This window comes from Sciurus carolinensis, chromosome 16 (genome assembly GCF_902686445.1).
Source record: "Sciurus carolinensis chromosome 16, mSciCar1.2, whole genome shotgun sequence".
NCBI lineage: Eukaryota > Metazoa > Chordata > Mammalia > Rodentia > Sciuridae > Sciurus > Sciurus carolinensis.
The window spans coordinates 59,747,450-59,765,932 of record NC_062228.1 but is presented as its reverse complement, the minus strand read 5'-3'; the positions used below and the strand labels follow the sequence as shown (position 1 = coordinate 59,765,932).

The following is an 18,483-nucleotide window of genomic DNA, read 5'->3' as shown; positions in this document are numbered from 1 at the left end:
CCAGACATTTGCTCAGACATTTTTCTGGATGCTTCTGTGAGGTGTTTTGGAATAAGATGGACATTTAAATGAGCAGATTTTGAATAAATTGGGTTGCCCTCCTCGATGTGGGTGGGCCTGCACCTTCCCATTGAAGGCCTGAGTAGACAGGCAGGTTGACTCTCCTGAAAGTAAGTAGAACTCTTTTTGCTAACTGCTTTCAACCTGGGACATGAGCTTCTTCCTACCTCTGGACTGGAACTGAAATGTTGGCTCTTCTGGCTCTCTTCCTGCCAAGCTGTGGACTCTCCTGGGTCTCCAGCTTGCCAACTGCATATCTTGGGATCCATAATTGTGTGAACCAATTCCTTATCCAAGTCTTACCCTTATCATGGGGGAGCACTTCCGTGACCCCCAGCAGATGCCTGAAGTTGCAGATAGGCCAAATCTCCCACAGGCATTGAGAACGTTCACATTTTCACGCGAAGGAAGCACTTTACACTTCTCTGTGGCAAATCTGAATTGCTGACATGATTTCTCTTGTGCTCTGGGGACATGAATGAGTACGGTAAGAGCTGTTTGAGCACAAGCCCTATGAAATGGCAACAGTTGATATGAGAACTGAGATGGTTACCAGGTGAGTAATGGGAGGGTAGCATATACAGCATGGATATGTGAGAAGAAAGGAAAATTTACATCTTGGGCAAGACAGAGCAGGACAGTGCATGATTTCTTCACACTGCTTAGAATGGAGAGCAACAAAAACTTCTGGATTATTGATTTCTGGAATTTTCCATTTAATATTTTTTGGGGAGGGACCATGGTTGAGTGTGGGTAACTGAAGTCAGCGAATGTGAAGACTTGAAGACGTGGAATAAGAGGGACTTCTGTAATAAAGAAACACACACACATCCTGTCGATTTTGTTTCTCAGGAGAGCCCCGATGAATGCGTTCAGCAATGGTCAGGTTCACGCAACAGCCTCCAGATGTCTCCAAGAGCTGCCTTCCAGAATGGCATTGCCCTCCCCCCTTTCACATCCATCACTCTGTCTCATGGTCACCTGGCTTTGCCCACATCCATCACCTGTGCTCCCTGGGAATTTTAGAGGTGCCCTTTCCCTTGGAATGAATCACTTTTGCCTAGACACTGGACTCACTTCCTCACTCCCTCCTGTCTTGACAGGTGGCATCTTGTGCATGTGGCCGTCCATGGCCATATTACTAAAAACTGGCAGCTCTCAGCAGATCCTCTTCTGCATTCCTGCTTCCATGTTTTTCCTAGAACAAATCATTCCCTAGGAGACTATGTCTTAATTTCCATATTAAATGCCTGTCTCCCCTCTGTGATTGTTGACTGACCTCCCATCGTGGGCTTATCTCCTGGTGCCCTGTGGGTGCCCATGAAGAATGAGGGAACGAAGCCAGGGCCAGCACAATCCTAAGCACACACACACACGAATCATGCAATCCCCCACAGCGTTTCTATGATTGACTCTATTTTTCAGATGAGCAAACTTAGACACAGAGAGTGCAGGTAACTTTCATAAGGTTGAACAGCTATAGGCAAAGTCTGGGTTCCTCCAAACACCCAACTCTAAGGCCTGACCTGGACATCAAGACCAGGAAATGGGGACAATCACAGGATCAGCCACCCAAATCCAAGGGGTCAGGAAACACCATGGGCACCGACCGGGAGGGTCCACATCTTTCCTGAGCGCTATGGGCCAGTTCACTTCCACCCGGTGTATTTGTGGCTGAGAACTTGCCACCCCTCCTGAGTGCAGAAGACCCACCACCTGGACCCACAGCCAGGGCTCCCCTCGTCACAGCTCCTGACACACAAAGGTGAATTTGCTCCCTGAAGCAGACTCAGTGTGCCATGAGGAAAGGGGTCCCCACTCCTGCTCTGGACTCCTGAGCCTGTACCTCCCAGCCCCTTTCCTATCTGCCTCCACCTCCCAATCACTGGATTACAGGTGTGTGCCAGAGCCCGGCTGTGCATTCCCTTTCCTATCTGCCTCCACTCCCTTGCTGATCTCACTGCTGACTTAAGCACATTTGCAGGGGACCTTTTCCAGATTCCTGTCTGGACAAGGCTCACACCCTCTGGGGACCTCAGGCTCATCCCAGCAGCATCGGTAGGCTTGGAGCAGGGTCACCTGGTTCCCAGCCCCACCTCACCACCAACGGCACGTGGCTCCCAAGTTCCCCTCTGGCGGGTGACCACAGCTCTCGCTCACCCACTGCCTTCCTGCAGGGCTTCCTCTGCCCCGCCCCACCCCATGTTCCGAGGACCCTGGACTGGCTCCCTTCCTGGCACATGCAGGATGCTGCCCCTGCTGCTGCTGCCCCTGCTCTGGGCAGGTGAGTGGACTGAGGAGGGGCTGGCCAGGGTGGAGGCTGGGCTGAGCTGAGCCTCTGTGTCCCCCAGGGTCCCTGCAGAGAGATCCAGGGTTCAAGCTCCAGCTGCAGGAGTCGGTGACAGTGCAGGCGGGCCTGTGTGTCCTGGTGTCCTGCTCCTTCTCCTACCCCTGGACTGGGTGGAGTCCCCCCAGCCAGCTCTACATCTCCTGGTTCCGGGACGGAGAGGACGGATACTATTATGATCCTGTGGCCACAAACCACCCATCCAAAGGTGTCAAAACAGAAACCAGGGGCCGATTCTACATCCTCGGGGACGTCAGGGCCAACAACTGCTCTCTGAGCATCAGGGACGCCAGGTTGGAGGACACAGGACGCTACATCCTGAGAGCAGATATAGGACCAAACACAAGACATTTTTACAGAGATAAGAAGCTGGCTCTGCAGGTGACAGGTGGGTAGGGACCCCAGCATGGGAGCTGGGTAGTGGAGACCCCTGTCTTAGAACAGAGGCGGGACATTAGGGCCACCCCTGCTCTGGCCTTGGGGCTGGGGTGGTCAGAGGGGAATGAGACCTGGGGCCAGCCCAGGCCCTGAGGCACCAGTCCCTCGCAGGGTCCACCCTGGGCGTCCCTGTGTCTGGGCCAGGCGTCTCCTCTCCAGTCCCTCGCAGGGTCCCCCTGGGCGTCCCTGTGTCTGGGCCCAGGCGTCTCCCTCTCTCCTCCACAGTCCTGACAGAGAAGCCCGTCATCCACTTCTTGGAGCCTCTGGTGTCCGGTCACCCAACCAGCCTGAGATGCCACCTGCCAGGGTCCTGTGAGGAGGGGAGACTCTCCTGTTCTCCTGGATGGGGGCCGTCACTAACCCCATGGACCCCGGGGCCCTCCAGTCCTCAGTGCTCAGCCTCACCCCTCGGCCCCAGGACCACAGCACCAGCCTCACCTGTCAGGTGGAACTCCAAGGAGCCCAGGTGACCACGGAGAGAACTGTCCAGCTCAATGTGTCCTGTGAGTGCAGGAGGGCCAGCCGGGTCCCCAGGGCCTTGTGAGTGGTGTGTGTGTGTGTGTGTGTGTGTGTGTGTGTGTGTGTGTGTGCAGGAGAGTGTGGGAAAGACAAGGACGGCGTAAGACACCTCCTCCGTGGGGCTGAGTACTTGCAGCCCAGGTGGGAGTGGTCGGAAGGACAGCAGCCCACCTTCCCAGTGTCCATGGCCCCTCGGGCACCTGCGCGTCCCACGCCCTTCCCGCTGCTCACTCTGAAGCAGGATGGTGTCTTTCCACCCAGACGCCCCTCAGAACCTCAGCATCCGAGCCCTCTTCAGAAACGGCACAGGTAGGAAAGAGCCGCCCCCTCCCTGCTGGGCTGGGAGCTCTCTGCAAGCCCCCGGCTCACAGCCCAGGGACAGGACCCTCCCTCCTCAGCACCTGGCTAGGCCATCCTCACACCCTCAGCAAGGTCACCATGCAATGCTTTGGCCATCCTTCCTCTTCTTTTCCATTTTATTACCAATTGTGATAAAATGAATGTGTCAAAATTACCCTCTGGCCATTTCTGTGGGTCGGGTTGGGCAGCACAGCCGCTGGTGCACAGGGTCACTCAGTGGGTCCCCAGAGCCTTCACCCTGCAGAACTGAAACTGCGCCCGCAAACAGATTGCTGCTTCCCTCCTCCCACTGCCGCCTGCTGCCTGGGTCCTCGCCCTGGCCAGCAGTCCTGCCTGCCCTCCTGGTGTGCAGCCTCCCAATCCTCTGTGCTCAGGGCCTTCAGTGGCCCCTCCCCAGAGTGCAGCGTTTCCCTTTCTACTGCCTGGGGTCCTCATAGCTCCTGCAGCTCTGTCCCGTGCCCCCCAGCTCTCCCCCAGCCCTTTCCTGGGCCACGAGCTGCACCCTTAGCCACTCCAGCGGATGCCTCTCGACACTGGGCACTTCTCAAAGCACTTCCCTCCTCTCCTTCCCTTTGGCTCCAGACCCAGTCGGTCCTGTCCTCAAACCTAGAATACAGCCTCAGCCCTTCCCCAGCCTCCCTGCCTCCTGTCCAATCGGTCTCGCCCAGGTCCGCTTGGGATCTTCTGGGCCCAGTGTTGCTCCTGTGCTTTGCCTGTTCACAGCTCCTCTGCTTTCCAGGACCCTCAGGACAAAGCCTGCAGCCTGCGACCTGGCACATAAGGCTCCAAAGTCCTGACCCGCCTCTCTCCCAGCCTTGGTGCCACTTTGGGGCACCTGGCTCTCACTGCTTGGTTGCTGGACCGCTGAGCTGCTCCCTCTGTTACGATGAGAACCATGCTCCTCCATCCAGGCTCGGCCCTCCTGTCCTTCTGATGGCCTGGCCAGACCCCCAGGGACACCTCTTCACTGTGATTGATCTCTTCCCAGTCCTTGCCACAAGGGCTTGTCTTTCTGCTGCACTCAGTGGGAAGGAGGAGGGACAAACAGACCCATCAGCTTCCCTGCCTGCCATGTCCCCCACCCAGCCCTGAAGGTCCCAAGCAGTGCCACATGGCTGACTGTCCTGGAGGGCGAGTCCTTACAGCTGGTCTGCATGGCTGACGGCAACCCACCTGCCTCACTGAGCTGGTCCCGGAGGACCCGAGCCCTGAGTCCCTCCCAGGTCTCGGGGTCTGGGGTCCTGGAGCTGCCCCACATGCAGGCTGAGGACGGAGGGGAGTTTATCTGCCAGGTTCAACACCCGCTGGGCTCACAGTTTCTTTCCTTGAGCCTCTCTGTGCAGAGTGAGTAGCAGGGCAGGTGCAGGGGCAGCAGCCTGGTCAGGTGTTTGGGTGGGGGAGGGCTGAGGCCTGGGGATAGAACTTTGCCCCTCCCCTTTCCCAGGAAACTCCTCCTCCTGCCTGTGTGTCCCTGAGAAGCAGGAGGGCTCCTGGCCCCTGGTCCTCACCCTGGTCAGGGGTGCCCTCATGGGGGCTGGCTTCCTCCTCACCTACTGCCTCACCTGGATCTACTACACCAGGTGAGCTGGCCTGCCCCTCTGCAGGGAGCCCAGGGATGGGTCCCAGAGTCCCAGGAGGGCTGAGCTCGAATGAACGTGGCCGGCTCTGATCCGAGACCCCTGTTGACTCTGCAGGTGTGCAGGAGCCCAGGGCAGCAGGGCCAAGAGGCCTGGCTGAGCCCCTGCCCAAGACAGAAGTGAGGTATGGACACCCAGCCCAGATGGACACCCCTGCCGGCTTCTCCCTGGAGACCCTGAGCTCACTGACACCCCTTTGGCTCCTGCCTGCCCATCTGCCTGCCCCACCAATCCCTGCTGGTCTCGCCCCACTCCCTGGCTGCAGCGCCCCACCCCTCCCTTCCTCCCTTTCTCTTCCCTCTCCATCCCCAGCCCTTCAGAGGGAATGAGCTTGGCTTCCTGCCCCCATTACCATGAAGTTGCTGTCTCAACACTTGAGACAACTTCCCTGTCGGCACAGATGCAGGTGCGCATGGAGTCGTGAACACTGCATTTCTTTTCCAGTCGAGGATCCTACCTTGTTATAATTATTATACAATAGTGTAGCATTTAATTGTGAGTAAACATTTTTATTAAACAATACAACATAAAAGTTGATTTCACTTTTTAAAGTCTCTGCAGAAGTTTCTAGAACACAATTATGTCTGAATGTTCCATTCCATATTTTTGGACATATTTTAACTAAGTTTCGCTGTGTGTTTTCTTCTTTTGGGGCGGGGGGTGCTGGGGAGGAACCAGGGGCTCGTCATGCTAAGCAGTGCTTGCCACTGAGCTGACCCTACCCCTGTGTGTTCATTTTTGGATGCATAACTTCAGTTGAGTAAGACGGGAAGGTCTGAAGAGCACCCAGCTAGGCGGATGTGGGTGCAGCCTTCACTCAGCTGCATAGGTCCAGCCTCCCTCCCTCCCATGATTCTCTGGGCCCTTCCACCCACACCCGTCCACAGGGGCCACCAGTCTCTCTTCTGACCATTTACTTCTGTATTGCCAGTATCTGTGCTTCCTATCGCTGGACTCAAACCTCACCTGTGCTGTGTGCTTGGCCTCCTCCACCCAGATCTAGGATTGGACGCCGGGGCTCTGCCACAGTCCCACTGCCCTAGACACATTTCATATTTGTATTTGGAGACAGGGTCTTGCTAAGTTCCCAGTGAATCCTTTTTTTTTTTTTTTTTTGATGAAGTTAGTTTATTTTAGATATGCACTGCATTTTTTTTTTTTTAATATTTATCCTCTTTTATTCCCAACGAATCCTTGAACTCATGATCGTCCTGCCCTGGCCTTCCCGAGTCTCTGGAATTACAGGCGTGGCCACCCAGTCGGCTCAGGTTGACTTTTCTGTCTCAATATGGTTTTTCCTGCTTTATGATATTACATATATCAATAGTTCATCTTTGGTTTTCATATTGCTTTTGTATTTAATAGAGTATTCCAGTGGTGAATATATCCCTGGTAATTTACTCATTCTAAAGTATAATGACATTATTCAGTCATGAAATAAAAAGAAGAGCCAGGAGTTGGAAGAGGCAGCTACCGGGGAGGCTGAGTCAGGAGGATCTCAAGTTCAAAGCCAGCCTCAGTAACAGCGAGGTGTTAAGCAACTCAGTGAGACCCTGCCTCTAAATAAAATACAAAATAGGGCTGGGGATGTGGCTCAGTGGAGGAAGGCTCTTGAGTTCAGTCCCAATAGAGGGAGGGAGGGATGGAGGGAGGGAGAGAGGAAGGAAGGAAGGAAGGAAGGAAGGAAGGAAGGAAGGAAGGAAGGAAGGAAGGAAGGGAGGAAGGAAAAGAAAAGGAAAGGAAAGGAAAGGAAAGGAAAAAGGAAAGGAAAGAAAGGAAAGGAAAGGAAAAGGAAAGGAAAGGAAAGGAAAGAAAAGGAAAGGAAAGGAAAGGAAAGAAAAGAGAAGAAAGAGAAGGAAGGTGATCCTGCCTGTACTAACAACATGGGCGGCCCTGGAAGGCACTGTGCTCATAAGCCAGGCAGAGGAAGGATCCTGTGTGGTCTCTGCTGTGAAGTCAAACTCAGGGAAGCGCAGGTTAGGAAGCTGCCTGGATGGGGTTCTGGGAACAGGGTCAGAGCAACTGCCCTGAAGTCCTCGTGGTCATGTCCCTCAGCGTGGGCGTGTCCCTCACTCTGGGAGGGTCTCTCACCCTGGGTATGTCCCTCAACCTGGGCCTGTCCCTCAGTGTGGGCGTGTCCCTCACCCTGGGCGTGTCCCTCAGCGTGGTCCTGCCCCTCACCGTGGGCATGGCAGTGCGGCCGGGTCACGTCCTGCACAGTCCCCGTCCTTCAGAATGCCACCTGCCTTCCCACTTTGATTTAAATAAGTTCGGTGCTTTTGAAGTGGATTTTCAACGTCACTGATGTCACGTGTGGAGCCCCAGAATCGGCCCTACTCCTCCGAGGCTTTTCTTTTAGCAGCAATTTGGTTCAGGACAACCGGCGGTGTCCCTTGCCTGGGGTGGGCAGAGCCACACTGGCTGGGCCCTTGGACCTCCACCAGGCAGCCCAGGGGAAGCGCTGCTGCCCCGCACTCGCGGGCCCTGGCGATTACCCACGGCTTCACCTTGTGCCCTCAGTTGCTCTCGCTCCACCCCTGAGCCTTCAGGTGATTTCACGCAGGATTTCTGTTGGAATTTAACCGCCCTGCTTTGCACCGCAGCTCTGGCCCGTGCCAGGCAGTTTCCTGTTCACTCTGTGTTGGCCCCTCCTCCCCCAGCACACCTTTTTTTTTTTTTTCTTTTTAGTGTACTGGTGATTGAACCCAGGGGCGCTTAACCACTGAGCTACATCCCTACCCTTTTAATTTTTTTTTGGAGACAGAGTCTCACTAAGTTGCTTAGGGCCTGGCTAAGTTGCTGAGCTGGCTTTGAAATTGTGATCCTCCTGCCTCAGCCTCTGAGCTGCTGGGATTCCAGGCATATGTGTCCCTCCAAAATGTATAGGTTGAAATCTTAACCTGGGCCTTTTAGGGAGTGGCTAAGTCTTGATGGATCTGCCCTCACTAATGGGATTAGCAACCATATAAAAGATGGGAAGGCAAGTGTCTGCCCCTCTTACACGTGAGGACACAGTGAGAAGATGTCATCTGCCACAGCAGACACTCGAACCACACTTCCTGGCCTCAGAAATGTGAAAACCGGATTTCTGGTGTTTCAAAATACCCAGGGGTATTTTGTTACAGGAGCCCGGTTGAACTAAGACAGTTGATCTTTTCTTTTTCTATTGTTTGTACAACTTTTGTTGGAGAAGATAGACTGGACCACCTCAGCACATGGTGGAAGGTGAGTCCAAGTAAGAGAGAAGCTGTGCCTGGGCCCAGCGGTCCCTGCCCTGAGGGAATAGCTCATCTTCCTGTTGCCCACGGAAGCTGGCTTTTCATACCATTCCAAGAGACTTCAAATATTGACATGTTGGAAATTCGTTTATATTAGTAAGTTTGAAATTATGGTGTGTGTGTTTGTAAAATGTTACAAACAGCGACCACTGTGGAAATGCAAGTAAAAAATGCAATGAGCCTGTAACCCCAAAGACTCAGGAGACTAAGGCAGGAGGATTGCAAGTTCGAGACCAGCCTCAGCAACTCAGCAAGACCCTGTCTCAAAGTTAAAAATAAAAATGGCTGGAGATGCGGTTCAGTGATAAAGTGCCCCTGGGTTCAATCTCTCGTACCAAAAGGAAAAGCAAAAAACAAGAAACAAAAACTAGGAGCTGGCTCAGTGGTAGAGCACTTGCCTAGCATGTGTGAGGCACTGGGTTCAATTCTCAGCATATATAAAAAAAAAAAAATCAAATAGAAGTAAACTAAAAATACGTATAAAAATTTAAAAAGAAAACAAGAAACAAAAACTATAGTGACACAACACTTCGCCCCCATTAAAATGGCTACTGGAAAACCAAATCAGAAAAAACAAATGTTCCTGAGGATACGGAGAAATTGGAATTCTTGTGCATTACTGGTGGGAATGCAAAGTGGCACAGCCAGGGAGGAAAATGATACAGCAGCTCTCTGCACCTCACACTATGATTTCCACTTCTGGTCGATGCCCCCCTCCAAATTGAAAGCAGAGGCTTTCAACACCAATGTTCACAGCAGCATTGTCTATAATAGCCAAATCAAGGAAGCTACCCAAGTGTCCACTAATGCATCAAAGGATAAGCAAAAGGTATACACGCATAACACGGACTATCACTAAGCCTTAAAAGCTCCAGTGCAGGCCTCAATGTGGAGGACTCTGAAGATGCCATGAGAAAGAACCAGTGTCTTTTTCTACCCATAAGGGGGTGGGCAGCCAGACTCACAGAAATGGCAGGAAGAAGAGAGGCTGCCAGAGGCCCAGGAGAGAGGAACTGGGAGCTGGTGGTTCACAGGTGCAAGGTTTCAGTTTGAAGATGAAAAAGTTCTAGTTGCCCAGGAAGGTGGATGTATTGAATGCCACCCAATCATGCACATAAAAACAGTTAAAAAGGCAAATTTTATGTTATGTATATTTTCCCCAAGGAAAACATTTTTATAGATACCGTAAGTCAAATAAAATAAAAATAGAAACTAGATAATCTGCCCGATGGAAACCGGCTTGAAGGAGGGATGTCATACCATTCTGTCAGTCCCTCAGCTTAGCCTCCCTGGGCTGGAACCTTCATAGCTGCCTCCGGCTGCAGAGTCCTCCCCTATTCTCAAAAGTGCCGAGGTACCTCCTCGTGGGCTGCCAAGAGTCTAGGACTTTCAACCGCACTGCCTCTCCCCTCCACAGGGGGAGCCCTGCGGCTGGCGAGAGTTACTTAGCGTCCTTTTGGTTTCCTCTTCAGCTCATCCTCCAAAAGCCTTCACATCCAAAATTGCCATTGGTAATTGCATGCCATTTGAATTTTGCTTCAATAAAAAAAAATTATCAGTAGGTTGCTTTGAAAAAAATACATATGGATGGATTCCTCTCTGAGATCAAACTCTATAACCATTCTTGAATGTGAAAACAGCTGCTGCATGGTCTCAGTGCAGTGATTTGGGTTTCTTTATTTTTTGACAGGCACTGTGGCCTGAAGCAGGTTAGTCTGGCTTCCTCCCTGCCTGGGACCCAGCTTTACTGCTGGAGGATGTGGGGAAATTTCCTTCTCTGCCTCTCCATTTGTACCTTGTGGCTTCTGGTTGCAATTTCCTCTCCCTTCACCCACCTCATTTTTTTCCCTACTGCTAAATATACACAGGACAGGGTATGGGGCCAGGGGAATAAGGACCTTCTTCTTTTTTTTTTTTTTTCCAACTGAATTAGTCTTTTTTCATTCTCTTGGTAATCTCTTCCAGGAGGTACTACTTCCGTTGCAGGTGATGCCATGTGTAAGGTTCCACATTCAAATGCTGGCACAGCTATGAGCAGGTCTTTCCCTTTATTACAAGTCAGATTTAAAGCTTTGATTCTTGTTTTTTATTTTCCAGTTGCAGAAGTAGTTTTCACTGCAGGAGTCATCTGAAGACAGTCGACTTTCTTTTTTTTTATTTTTATTTTTTTTAGTTGTAGATGGACACAGTAACTTTATTTATTTGTATGTGGTGCTGAGGATCGAACCCAGTGCCTCACACGTGCTAGGTGAATTGCTGTACCACTGAACCACGACCCCAGCTGGACAGTCGACTTTCTAATGGTGACCACAATCAGGTGCTAGCTTCTCCAGGAACAGTACAGGTTGGATTTAGTTTCAACATGTATTAAACTAAGAGAACTTATCTCAAGTGAGTTTAAATGCACTTTATCTTTAGACGACCTACATGACTGTTTCCTTAAAAAACAATGCCTCCACCCCAAATACATCATGGTCAAAATAAATGTGCTTAAGATGACATCAGTTCCATATGTCTTAAGTCCTGGTGTTGTGTAGATGACAAGCAGCAGCCAGTTATGGTGACATGTGATAAATCCAAAGTAACTGCCAAATTTGTTAACATTTTTCCATTTCTAAACCATCCTTAAAGAAAATCATCTATGGGGTCGCACCATCCTCATGGGGGTCCAGGAGAGCCATCTTGCCATCTGGATTCATGTTTTCATCAATAAAGAATTGGTAGTTTTTGAAATCAGCAAGGATGTGCTTGATTTGTTCTGCATCCCCTGTCATAAAGGTTTTACTCTCTCTGGTCTCTGTTCTTCACGTTTGCCTTTGATTGATTTCATATCATCTTTGATGTACCTCTTGTATGCTTCTCTTGTGAAGCTGGTTTCCGGCAAGTGATGGTTCATGACAATGTCAACACCAGTGATTACCGTGCTTTCGGTACCTCCGCCCTCGGGTCCTTCAGCGGAGGAATTTCCCCCCATGAGCCAGTCATCAATGTTACCCTCTGTTCTACTGACCACCTTGCCCTCCACCTCCAGGCAGAGCCCATCCGCCATCTCCCGGATCTTGTAAATGTTGAAGAACATCTCATCGTGGCTGGTGAGGTCCCGGGAGATAATCATGATGGCGACTGGAGGGAGACGGCAGCACCAGCTTAGCAGGACCCAGAGCTCGGAGCGAGCACAGATCCCAAATGGGGATCAGCATGGAGCTGTATACAAAGGGTATGAGGTATGACATACACCTGTTCACCTAAGGAGTCACTATAAGAGTGACAGGAGCATCAGCTCTCCAAGATGGGTAACAGAGCAGGAGATGGGTCAGGTAGTGGATGGAGTTAGGATGGGATTCCTGTGAATTGTGGTCCTGGAGCTAAATGGAGAGGAACTACCTAGTACTTAGTTTCAGAAGGATGCTTCCCCCTCCTCTCGAGGACCTGAGACCCACTGCTACTTCACTCCTGGTCCCAGGGGTCACCTGGTCTCAAGGTTCCCACCAGGAGCCTCCTTTGGAAACTGGAGTGGTGTTGCCAGCGTCTTACTGACCAGGAGGAGTCGGTTGGCAAGTTAACTCATTTTATTATTCATCACACAAGGTATCACACGTCACTTCAAACCTATTCGAAGCCTAAGCTATTTCTCCTAGTGCTGACCCCAGAGCACGCTTACCTCGACCTGTCTTAGTCAAGGAGCTGTGGTTGGGTTCCTCCTCGGCCATGGCAGGGATCTCAGGGGAGCAGAGTATCGGTTATCTGTCTGATAACGTCCAGTCCTACTTGGGTTCTGCTGCTCCAAAAGGCTTGGGGCTTAGTGCAGCTTCTAAGTTCTGCTTGTGGATGTCCACCCCATGGTTACAACCATCTGGTGTCCTAGGTGTGTCACGACAAGCTGGGCTTAGCTTCAGCTTGCCCACTCGACCACATGGGTGGTGTCCAGCTTAGGAGCAGATAGGTAAGCATGCTCTGGTCCAGCACCGGGCTGGCCTAACGCTTACTGTTTCTAAGATACACCCTACAAGTGGCCATGGAGAGAACCATCCTCCTTTGCATGGCCAGTGAAAGGTCAAGGAAGGCAAGATCTGAGGTTCTGGGCCAGGGGCAGGTGCAGTGTGGGGTTCAGCAGATCCCTGTAGACCTCCTGGTCCAGGCCAGTATAGAGCTCAGAGCCTCTGGGCTCCTGAAGGTCAGGGACTGTGGGGACATCACCTGGGGGACTGTGGGGACATCACCTGGGGGACTGTGGGGACATCACCTGGGTCCTGGAAGCACAGACAGAATGGGATGGGGCTGCAGTCTACACGTGTGACACTAACCCCCACCTCCTCAAGCATCCTTACTTCCTACCCTGTGCCTCTGGAAGTAGGGGGTTTCTGGTGTTTGTGCTGCTCTGGGAAACCCTGACGGGCCCAGCGTGCCCTCCTCTCACCTTGCCCCACATCAGCTGGCCAGGCCCCATCATGTCCAAGACAATGCACTTCCAGAACTCCATCTCTCCCTTCCTTAGCCCCAGAACAGAGTCATGGAACCTCATCTGCAGAGAAGAACTGGGGACCAGACAGAGCTTACCTCCTCACTTTGGGCTCAGCTGACCAGCAGGGAAGTCACAGCCTCCGTTCCCTGCCTCCTGTCACCCCACTCCCAGTCTTCACAGCTTCGTTCTCCCTCCTGGCCTGCTCCTCCACCTGTTTGCCTCCAGCTGTGCCCTCTTGCTTGACTTGCCTGTGAACACAGTCTGTGAGTGCTGAGGTACTGTCCACGCCCCCTCGCCCAGGGCTCAGAAGCTGGGAAGGCTACTTCAGGTATCTTTCTGTCGCAATGCTCTAGGGAGGGAAATATAATGACTGGAAGGAGAATAATCGTCAAGAATTGAAAAATTCCCTGGGGCAAAGATTGAACCAATTAAATAAGTCAGTGGAGGAGACAGAACCTATCTGATGAAAGACAATTTCCACGTTATCAACACAGAATCCACATCTTTTAATCCTTAAGAGCAAAGCTCCTCTCTGTGGCAATGTGGAGCTATCAGGAGCTCTTTGGTTTAGGAGTAAGAATGTATCACTCAACAGAACACAGGTGGCCTTCTATGGAAACAAAAGAAGCAAAGGTTACTCTTTAGAACAAATCACCATCCTGGTCTTTGGAGAGCCTGGTTGAGGTCTCTAGCTCTGAGCTGGGAGCATCATCAGAAGGTGGGATGAGGTGGTTTCTGGAGAACTCTGAGCAGCAGGTATGAAGCTTGTCCTTTCATGATTGGTTGTCATGATTTTTCTGAAGCCTAGAATCATTCCATTTCAGCTCACATGGCTTGGGAAAAGGGAAGCTTTTGTTTTTAGTGAAAAAAATCAGGATTCAATCTGATTTATGGGAAAAGAGTAATAAAGTCTCAAAGAAAATGACAGGACTGAAATTTAATAATGGGTGCACTAGAGCTGTCTACTCAAACACAAGTTTTATAGCTACTCACATTTTGACTAGAAATAATCACTGTTAATTTTTTTTTTTTTACAAAATGAATTTGACCTGGTTTATATAAATGCAATAATAACAGGAATTCTATGTGAAGGCACCCAGAAACTACTCCAGATGCAGGAACTCACACAAGAAACTTTATTAGCAGACAAATAAGAAAAGAGAGCAAATAGCAGGGGAATTACCCTTAAATAGAGAAAACCCGTGGGCTAATTGGACCAATGACTGACAAAACAGGTAACAATCTAGATTACAAAATGGTGTGTGGAGAAGGGGCGGAACTAGGGGAGAAATGACTGAAGACTTCCTCCTCATGCTGTGTATATTTTAAAATACATTTTAGTCAGAGGTTTGATAGCATCTGAGGGGCTTTCTTCATTTTTTAAAAACTATCTGATAACTAGAAACTTCAGATTAGAAGTTAAAAACCTCTCTGGGCTGGGTGCTGTGGTGCATGCCAGTAAACCCAGCACTTCAGAAGGCTGAATCGGGATCCCAAATTTGAGGCCAGCCTCTGCAACTTAGGCAGATCCTGTCTCAAAATAAAAAATCAAAAAGGCAGAGGATGCAGCTTAGTGGCAGAGTACCCCTGGATTCTGTCCCCAGTATGTATGTATGCATGCAAGTATGAATAAATAAATAAGTACCTCTTAGGTCAAGAAGCCACATAAAGACTTGCCCACTTGTGTCCTGTGATGAACAGAACTTATTCTTTTTTAACCTATGCAAATACCCATGTTGCCATAAAAATAAGAACATTTCATAAGACTTTCCAAATTCTGGAAAGGAGAATAAAATAAGTATCCATTTTTTTGTTACAAAAGCGTATCTTATCAAATTGTCATTAATTATAGACAGCTTAAGAGAAAAGAGGAAAGGATCCCTTAAGACTGAAAAATGAGACAAAAAAGAATCAACACTATTTCAAACAAAAAGTTCTAAAAATTATGATTTTTCCTCCTCATCAAGTTCCCATGTAATCAATCTTTCGCTTTGCCTGATCTTGATTTAGCTGTTTCATGGATCTGTCAGTTTCCCATGAGAGTTCTGGAAAGTCTTACCTGGTCTGATCATTATCAGAAACCTGTTCTTAATCGGAGCATTTTTATTTAATAGTTTGCAAATATTCTTTATGTGTCAACTACTTATTCCTTTGAATTCTGTCAGTGTCTTCTATACTACAGCTGTTTTCAAAAACTTTCAGGAAGGAAGTGTGGGTGTTTTGTGGCACACAGCATCTTGAGATAACAATTAGATTGACGACTGATAACACCGTCACAGGAGACTTCAGATTTCTAGGAATTTCAGACAATTGCTGGAAGCATCAGCAGGTAGAATGATGTTGCATAAAAGTAACACACAGGTGTAGAGATGTACCCGGAGGAGCAGGGCTTTGGGGCAGAGACCCTCCATCAGCAGCAGAGGACTCACAGAGGGGCTAGCCCCCCATACAGGACAACACCTCACATTCACATCACATAAACTAAGAGGTTAACATCTCTTTTTATCAGGAGAAAAAAATAATCTTTTGAGATAATCCAAGGACCTTGCTGAAAATTCACCAAGTTAATTTGAGATCAAAAAGACTAAATTTAGAATAAAATAGCACAACAGGCTGCTGCAAAACCACACTAGTCACAGATTGTAAAGGCAGATGCAGAAAACTGCATAGGTGTAATTTAAAAACAAAACAATGCACACAAAAAAATTATTTTGTAGGGCATGGTGGCACACACCTGCAGTCCCAGCACCTCAGGAGGCTGAGGCAAGAGGAACACAAATTCGAGGCCAGCCTTAGCAACTTAGTGAGACCCTGTCTCAAAATTTAAAATATGAAGGTGTGGGGATGTGGCTCAGTGGTAGAGTGTCAATCCCCAATACAAGAAAGAAAAAGAAAAAGAAAGAAAGAGAACAACCCAAAGACAACAACAAAGGACAGACCAATACTCCAAACAAACAAACAAGTAAACAAAAACAAACACAAAAACCCAGCAATGAAAGAAAAGAACCAACAGAGAAAAAAATCAATTCTAAATTGACTTCAGTACATTAAGCTTATCTTTAAAATAAGACTTCTAAGTAAAGTTGATCAAATCTTAGTAGTTTACTCATCAAATTCCTCTTTCATGGACCTTCTACAACTTTCTGTTTCTGTTTTTTCCCTAGTCCTTTCCTTCTTTTTAATGTGGAACTGTCATCTTATATTAAGATGAAAACATTCTTTTTCAAAGTGCATATACACAACTTCAATAGTTTTTCTTGTTAAAACCACATCCCACTTTCTTGTGTATTTCAGATTTTATGATTGATTAATTCATTAATACTAGTCAATTTAGATACCCATAAGATTCAGGACCATTTTTACCTCACTGTACAAGTGTGGAATGCAACATGCCCTAATTCACGTCCTCCTTTCTGTGTCTGTTTTCCAGCAGGATCTTTTCGTTTCATCCGTTTCTAGTAGTTTTGATTGTGTGTGTCCATCAGAACTTTACCTGGTAACCAGTGGAAGCTGTTGCTGGGCATGGTTTGGCTGGCCCCCCTGGACCCCCCTGAGAGATGTGAAGCCAGGCAGGGCCTTGAAGTGCTGGTGGGGGCTCTGCCCTCTGGTGGATTCCCACCGCTGGTGGATTGACGGGTCATCTCGAGAGCTGGTCTCCTGTAACAGCCAGCTGGGGTCTTGTCTGCACCGAGAGATGCCCACTGCACCTGAAGACTGGCAGTAAGAAGGCCGTCACGCAGACACGGCCCCTCCACCGTGAAGCAGAACAGGGAGCCAAGCCAACCTCTCTTCTTTATGACTCGCCCAGTTGCTGGCAGCGTGCTGTTAGCCACAGACACTGGACTAAGACAACTGGGAGGTGCATGCTGGAGGGAAAACATAAAGGACCTCATCACCGTTTACCTAGCTGAAACATTTTGGATGTGCTACAATAATTTAGCAGTCGTTTTAAACATCTGTACGTGAATGTTCTGAATCCTAAGTCGTCCTTTTCTTATTTAAAACTGACTTTGGTTGTCGCTGGCGGTCCTCCCAAGTTCACTTGATTGCATCCAGATCTCCAGCTGCTCACAGGTGCTGTTGAAAAGTCTATTTTCTGTCCTTCTCTATCATTTCTTCTCTCATGCATGACGGTTCCTGTGGTTAAGTTATCTATCCAAGTTCTCCATTCTCTTCTACAGGTGTGTTGGTCAATTTCACGTCAATGCAACAGTCTCAGTTTCTATAATGAAAGGTATCTTGAGACCTTGCAGAACTACTCATTGCTCTTCTTCATAAGTACCTTGGCCTACTTGGAAATTTCTACGTCAGTATAATTTTACAATATGGTTATGAGCTCCCCGCAAGGCCCCGAGGGGTGATGAGATGCGCTGATTCCTGTGATTGATCTGAGTGAGGTGACATTTACACACTGTTGCTTTCAAACCCTTTAACGTGGCCTACTTTCGATCTCATTGCATCATGAATGTCCTTCAATACAGAGGTTCCATTTCCTCCATACAGACGGTGACACCGTGGTTTTGCCCGATATGCTTCTAAATACTTAGATATATTTTAGGTTTATCATGATTTTTGATATGTTAAGAAGTAAGTTGAGGCACAATGTAATGATTTCTTTAATAGCCAACAGCAGTTCCTGAGCTGGGCATCTCCAAACCAAAGTGTTTTGGGGACTCTGTGGAGGGAGTGCAAGGGGGTGACATTCACAGGACAGACAGAGAGGACAGCACACATTCCCCTGGTTGCGGTCACCCAGCTGACTTTTGGGATCTATTCAAAGGTCCTCGTTATTTAATAGAAAGGTGTGGGCCAGTTCTGCTTTTCTTCACAGGAACTAGCTCACACTTTGCTCGTAGCTATCCATCAAACAGGCTCCAGCCAGTGCCGGGGCAGAGCTGACCTGCTTGCCCGGGGACTCTCACAAACACCACTGCCAGCAGCAGCTTCCATAAAATGCCATTTTCGTTATTACTGTGATACAGAAACACACTTGCTTTTTGTAATCCCATCAATCTCTAGCAACTTTGCTGACTCCCTTTTCAAGCCCCAAGTTCATCTGTGTGCACTTTTGGATTTTTAGGTACGTGCAATGATACCCTTCATGAAGAAAGTCGTCTTTTTCTCTTTCCATGCTTTTATTGGTGCATTAGAGTTGTCCATAATGATGGGGTTTGCTGCTGTGTATTTATACATGCACATGATACAGCAGTATAATTTGGCCAATATCACCTCCCCCGTCCCACCTGGCCTCCCCCTGCCCTTGGTCCCTTTCCTCTGTTGATCTCCCTTTGGTTTTCATGAGATAAACCCCCAACTGTCTTTTCCTTTTTCCTCTCTAGTTTCCACATATAAAAGCAAACATGTCACCCTTGACCTCCTGAG

General features: G+C 49.1%; 1 protein-coding gene and 1 pseudogene across 1 annotated transcript; one reads left to right on the top strand and one right to left on the bottom strand.

Annotated features, from left to right (window-relative positions):
* Positions 1–2,099: 2,099 nt before the first annotated feature.
* Positions 2,100–5,903, top strand: LOC124967088 (sialic acid-binding Ig-like lectin 14). The gene is given in 10 exon segments (XM_047529101.1): positions 2,100–2,118; positions 2,238–2,344; positions 2,412–2,795; positions 3,071–3,160; positions 3,163–3,348; positions 3,626–3,673; positions 4,811–5,068; positions 5,169–5,304; positions 5,419–5,485; positions 5,674–5,903. Coding segments are annotated over 8 exon segments (1,227 nt in total). The 5' UTR covers positions 2,100–2,118; positions 2,238–2,262; the 3' UTR covers positions 5,462–5,485; positions 5,674–5,903.
* A 5,333-nt stretch (positions 5,904–11,236) lies between these two features.
* LOC124967584 (translationally-controlled tumor protein-like) lies at positions 11,237–11,754 on the bottom strand (annotated as a pseudogene).
* Between the last annotated feature and the right edge of the window lie 6,729 nt (positions 11,755–18,483).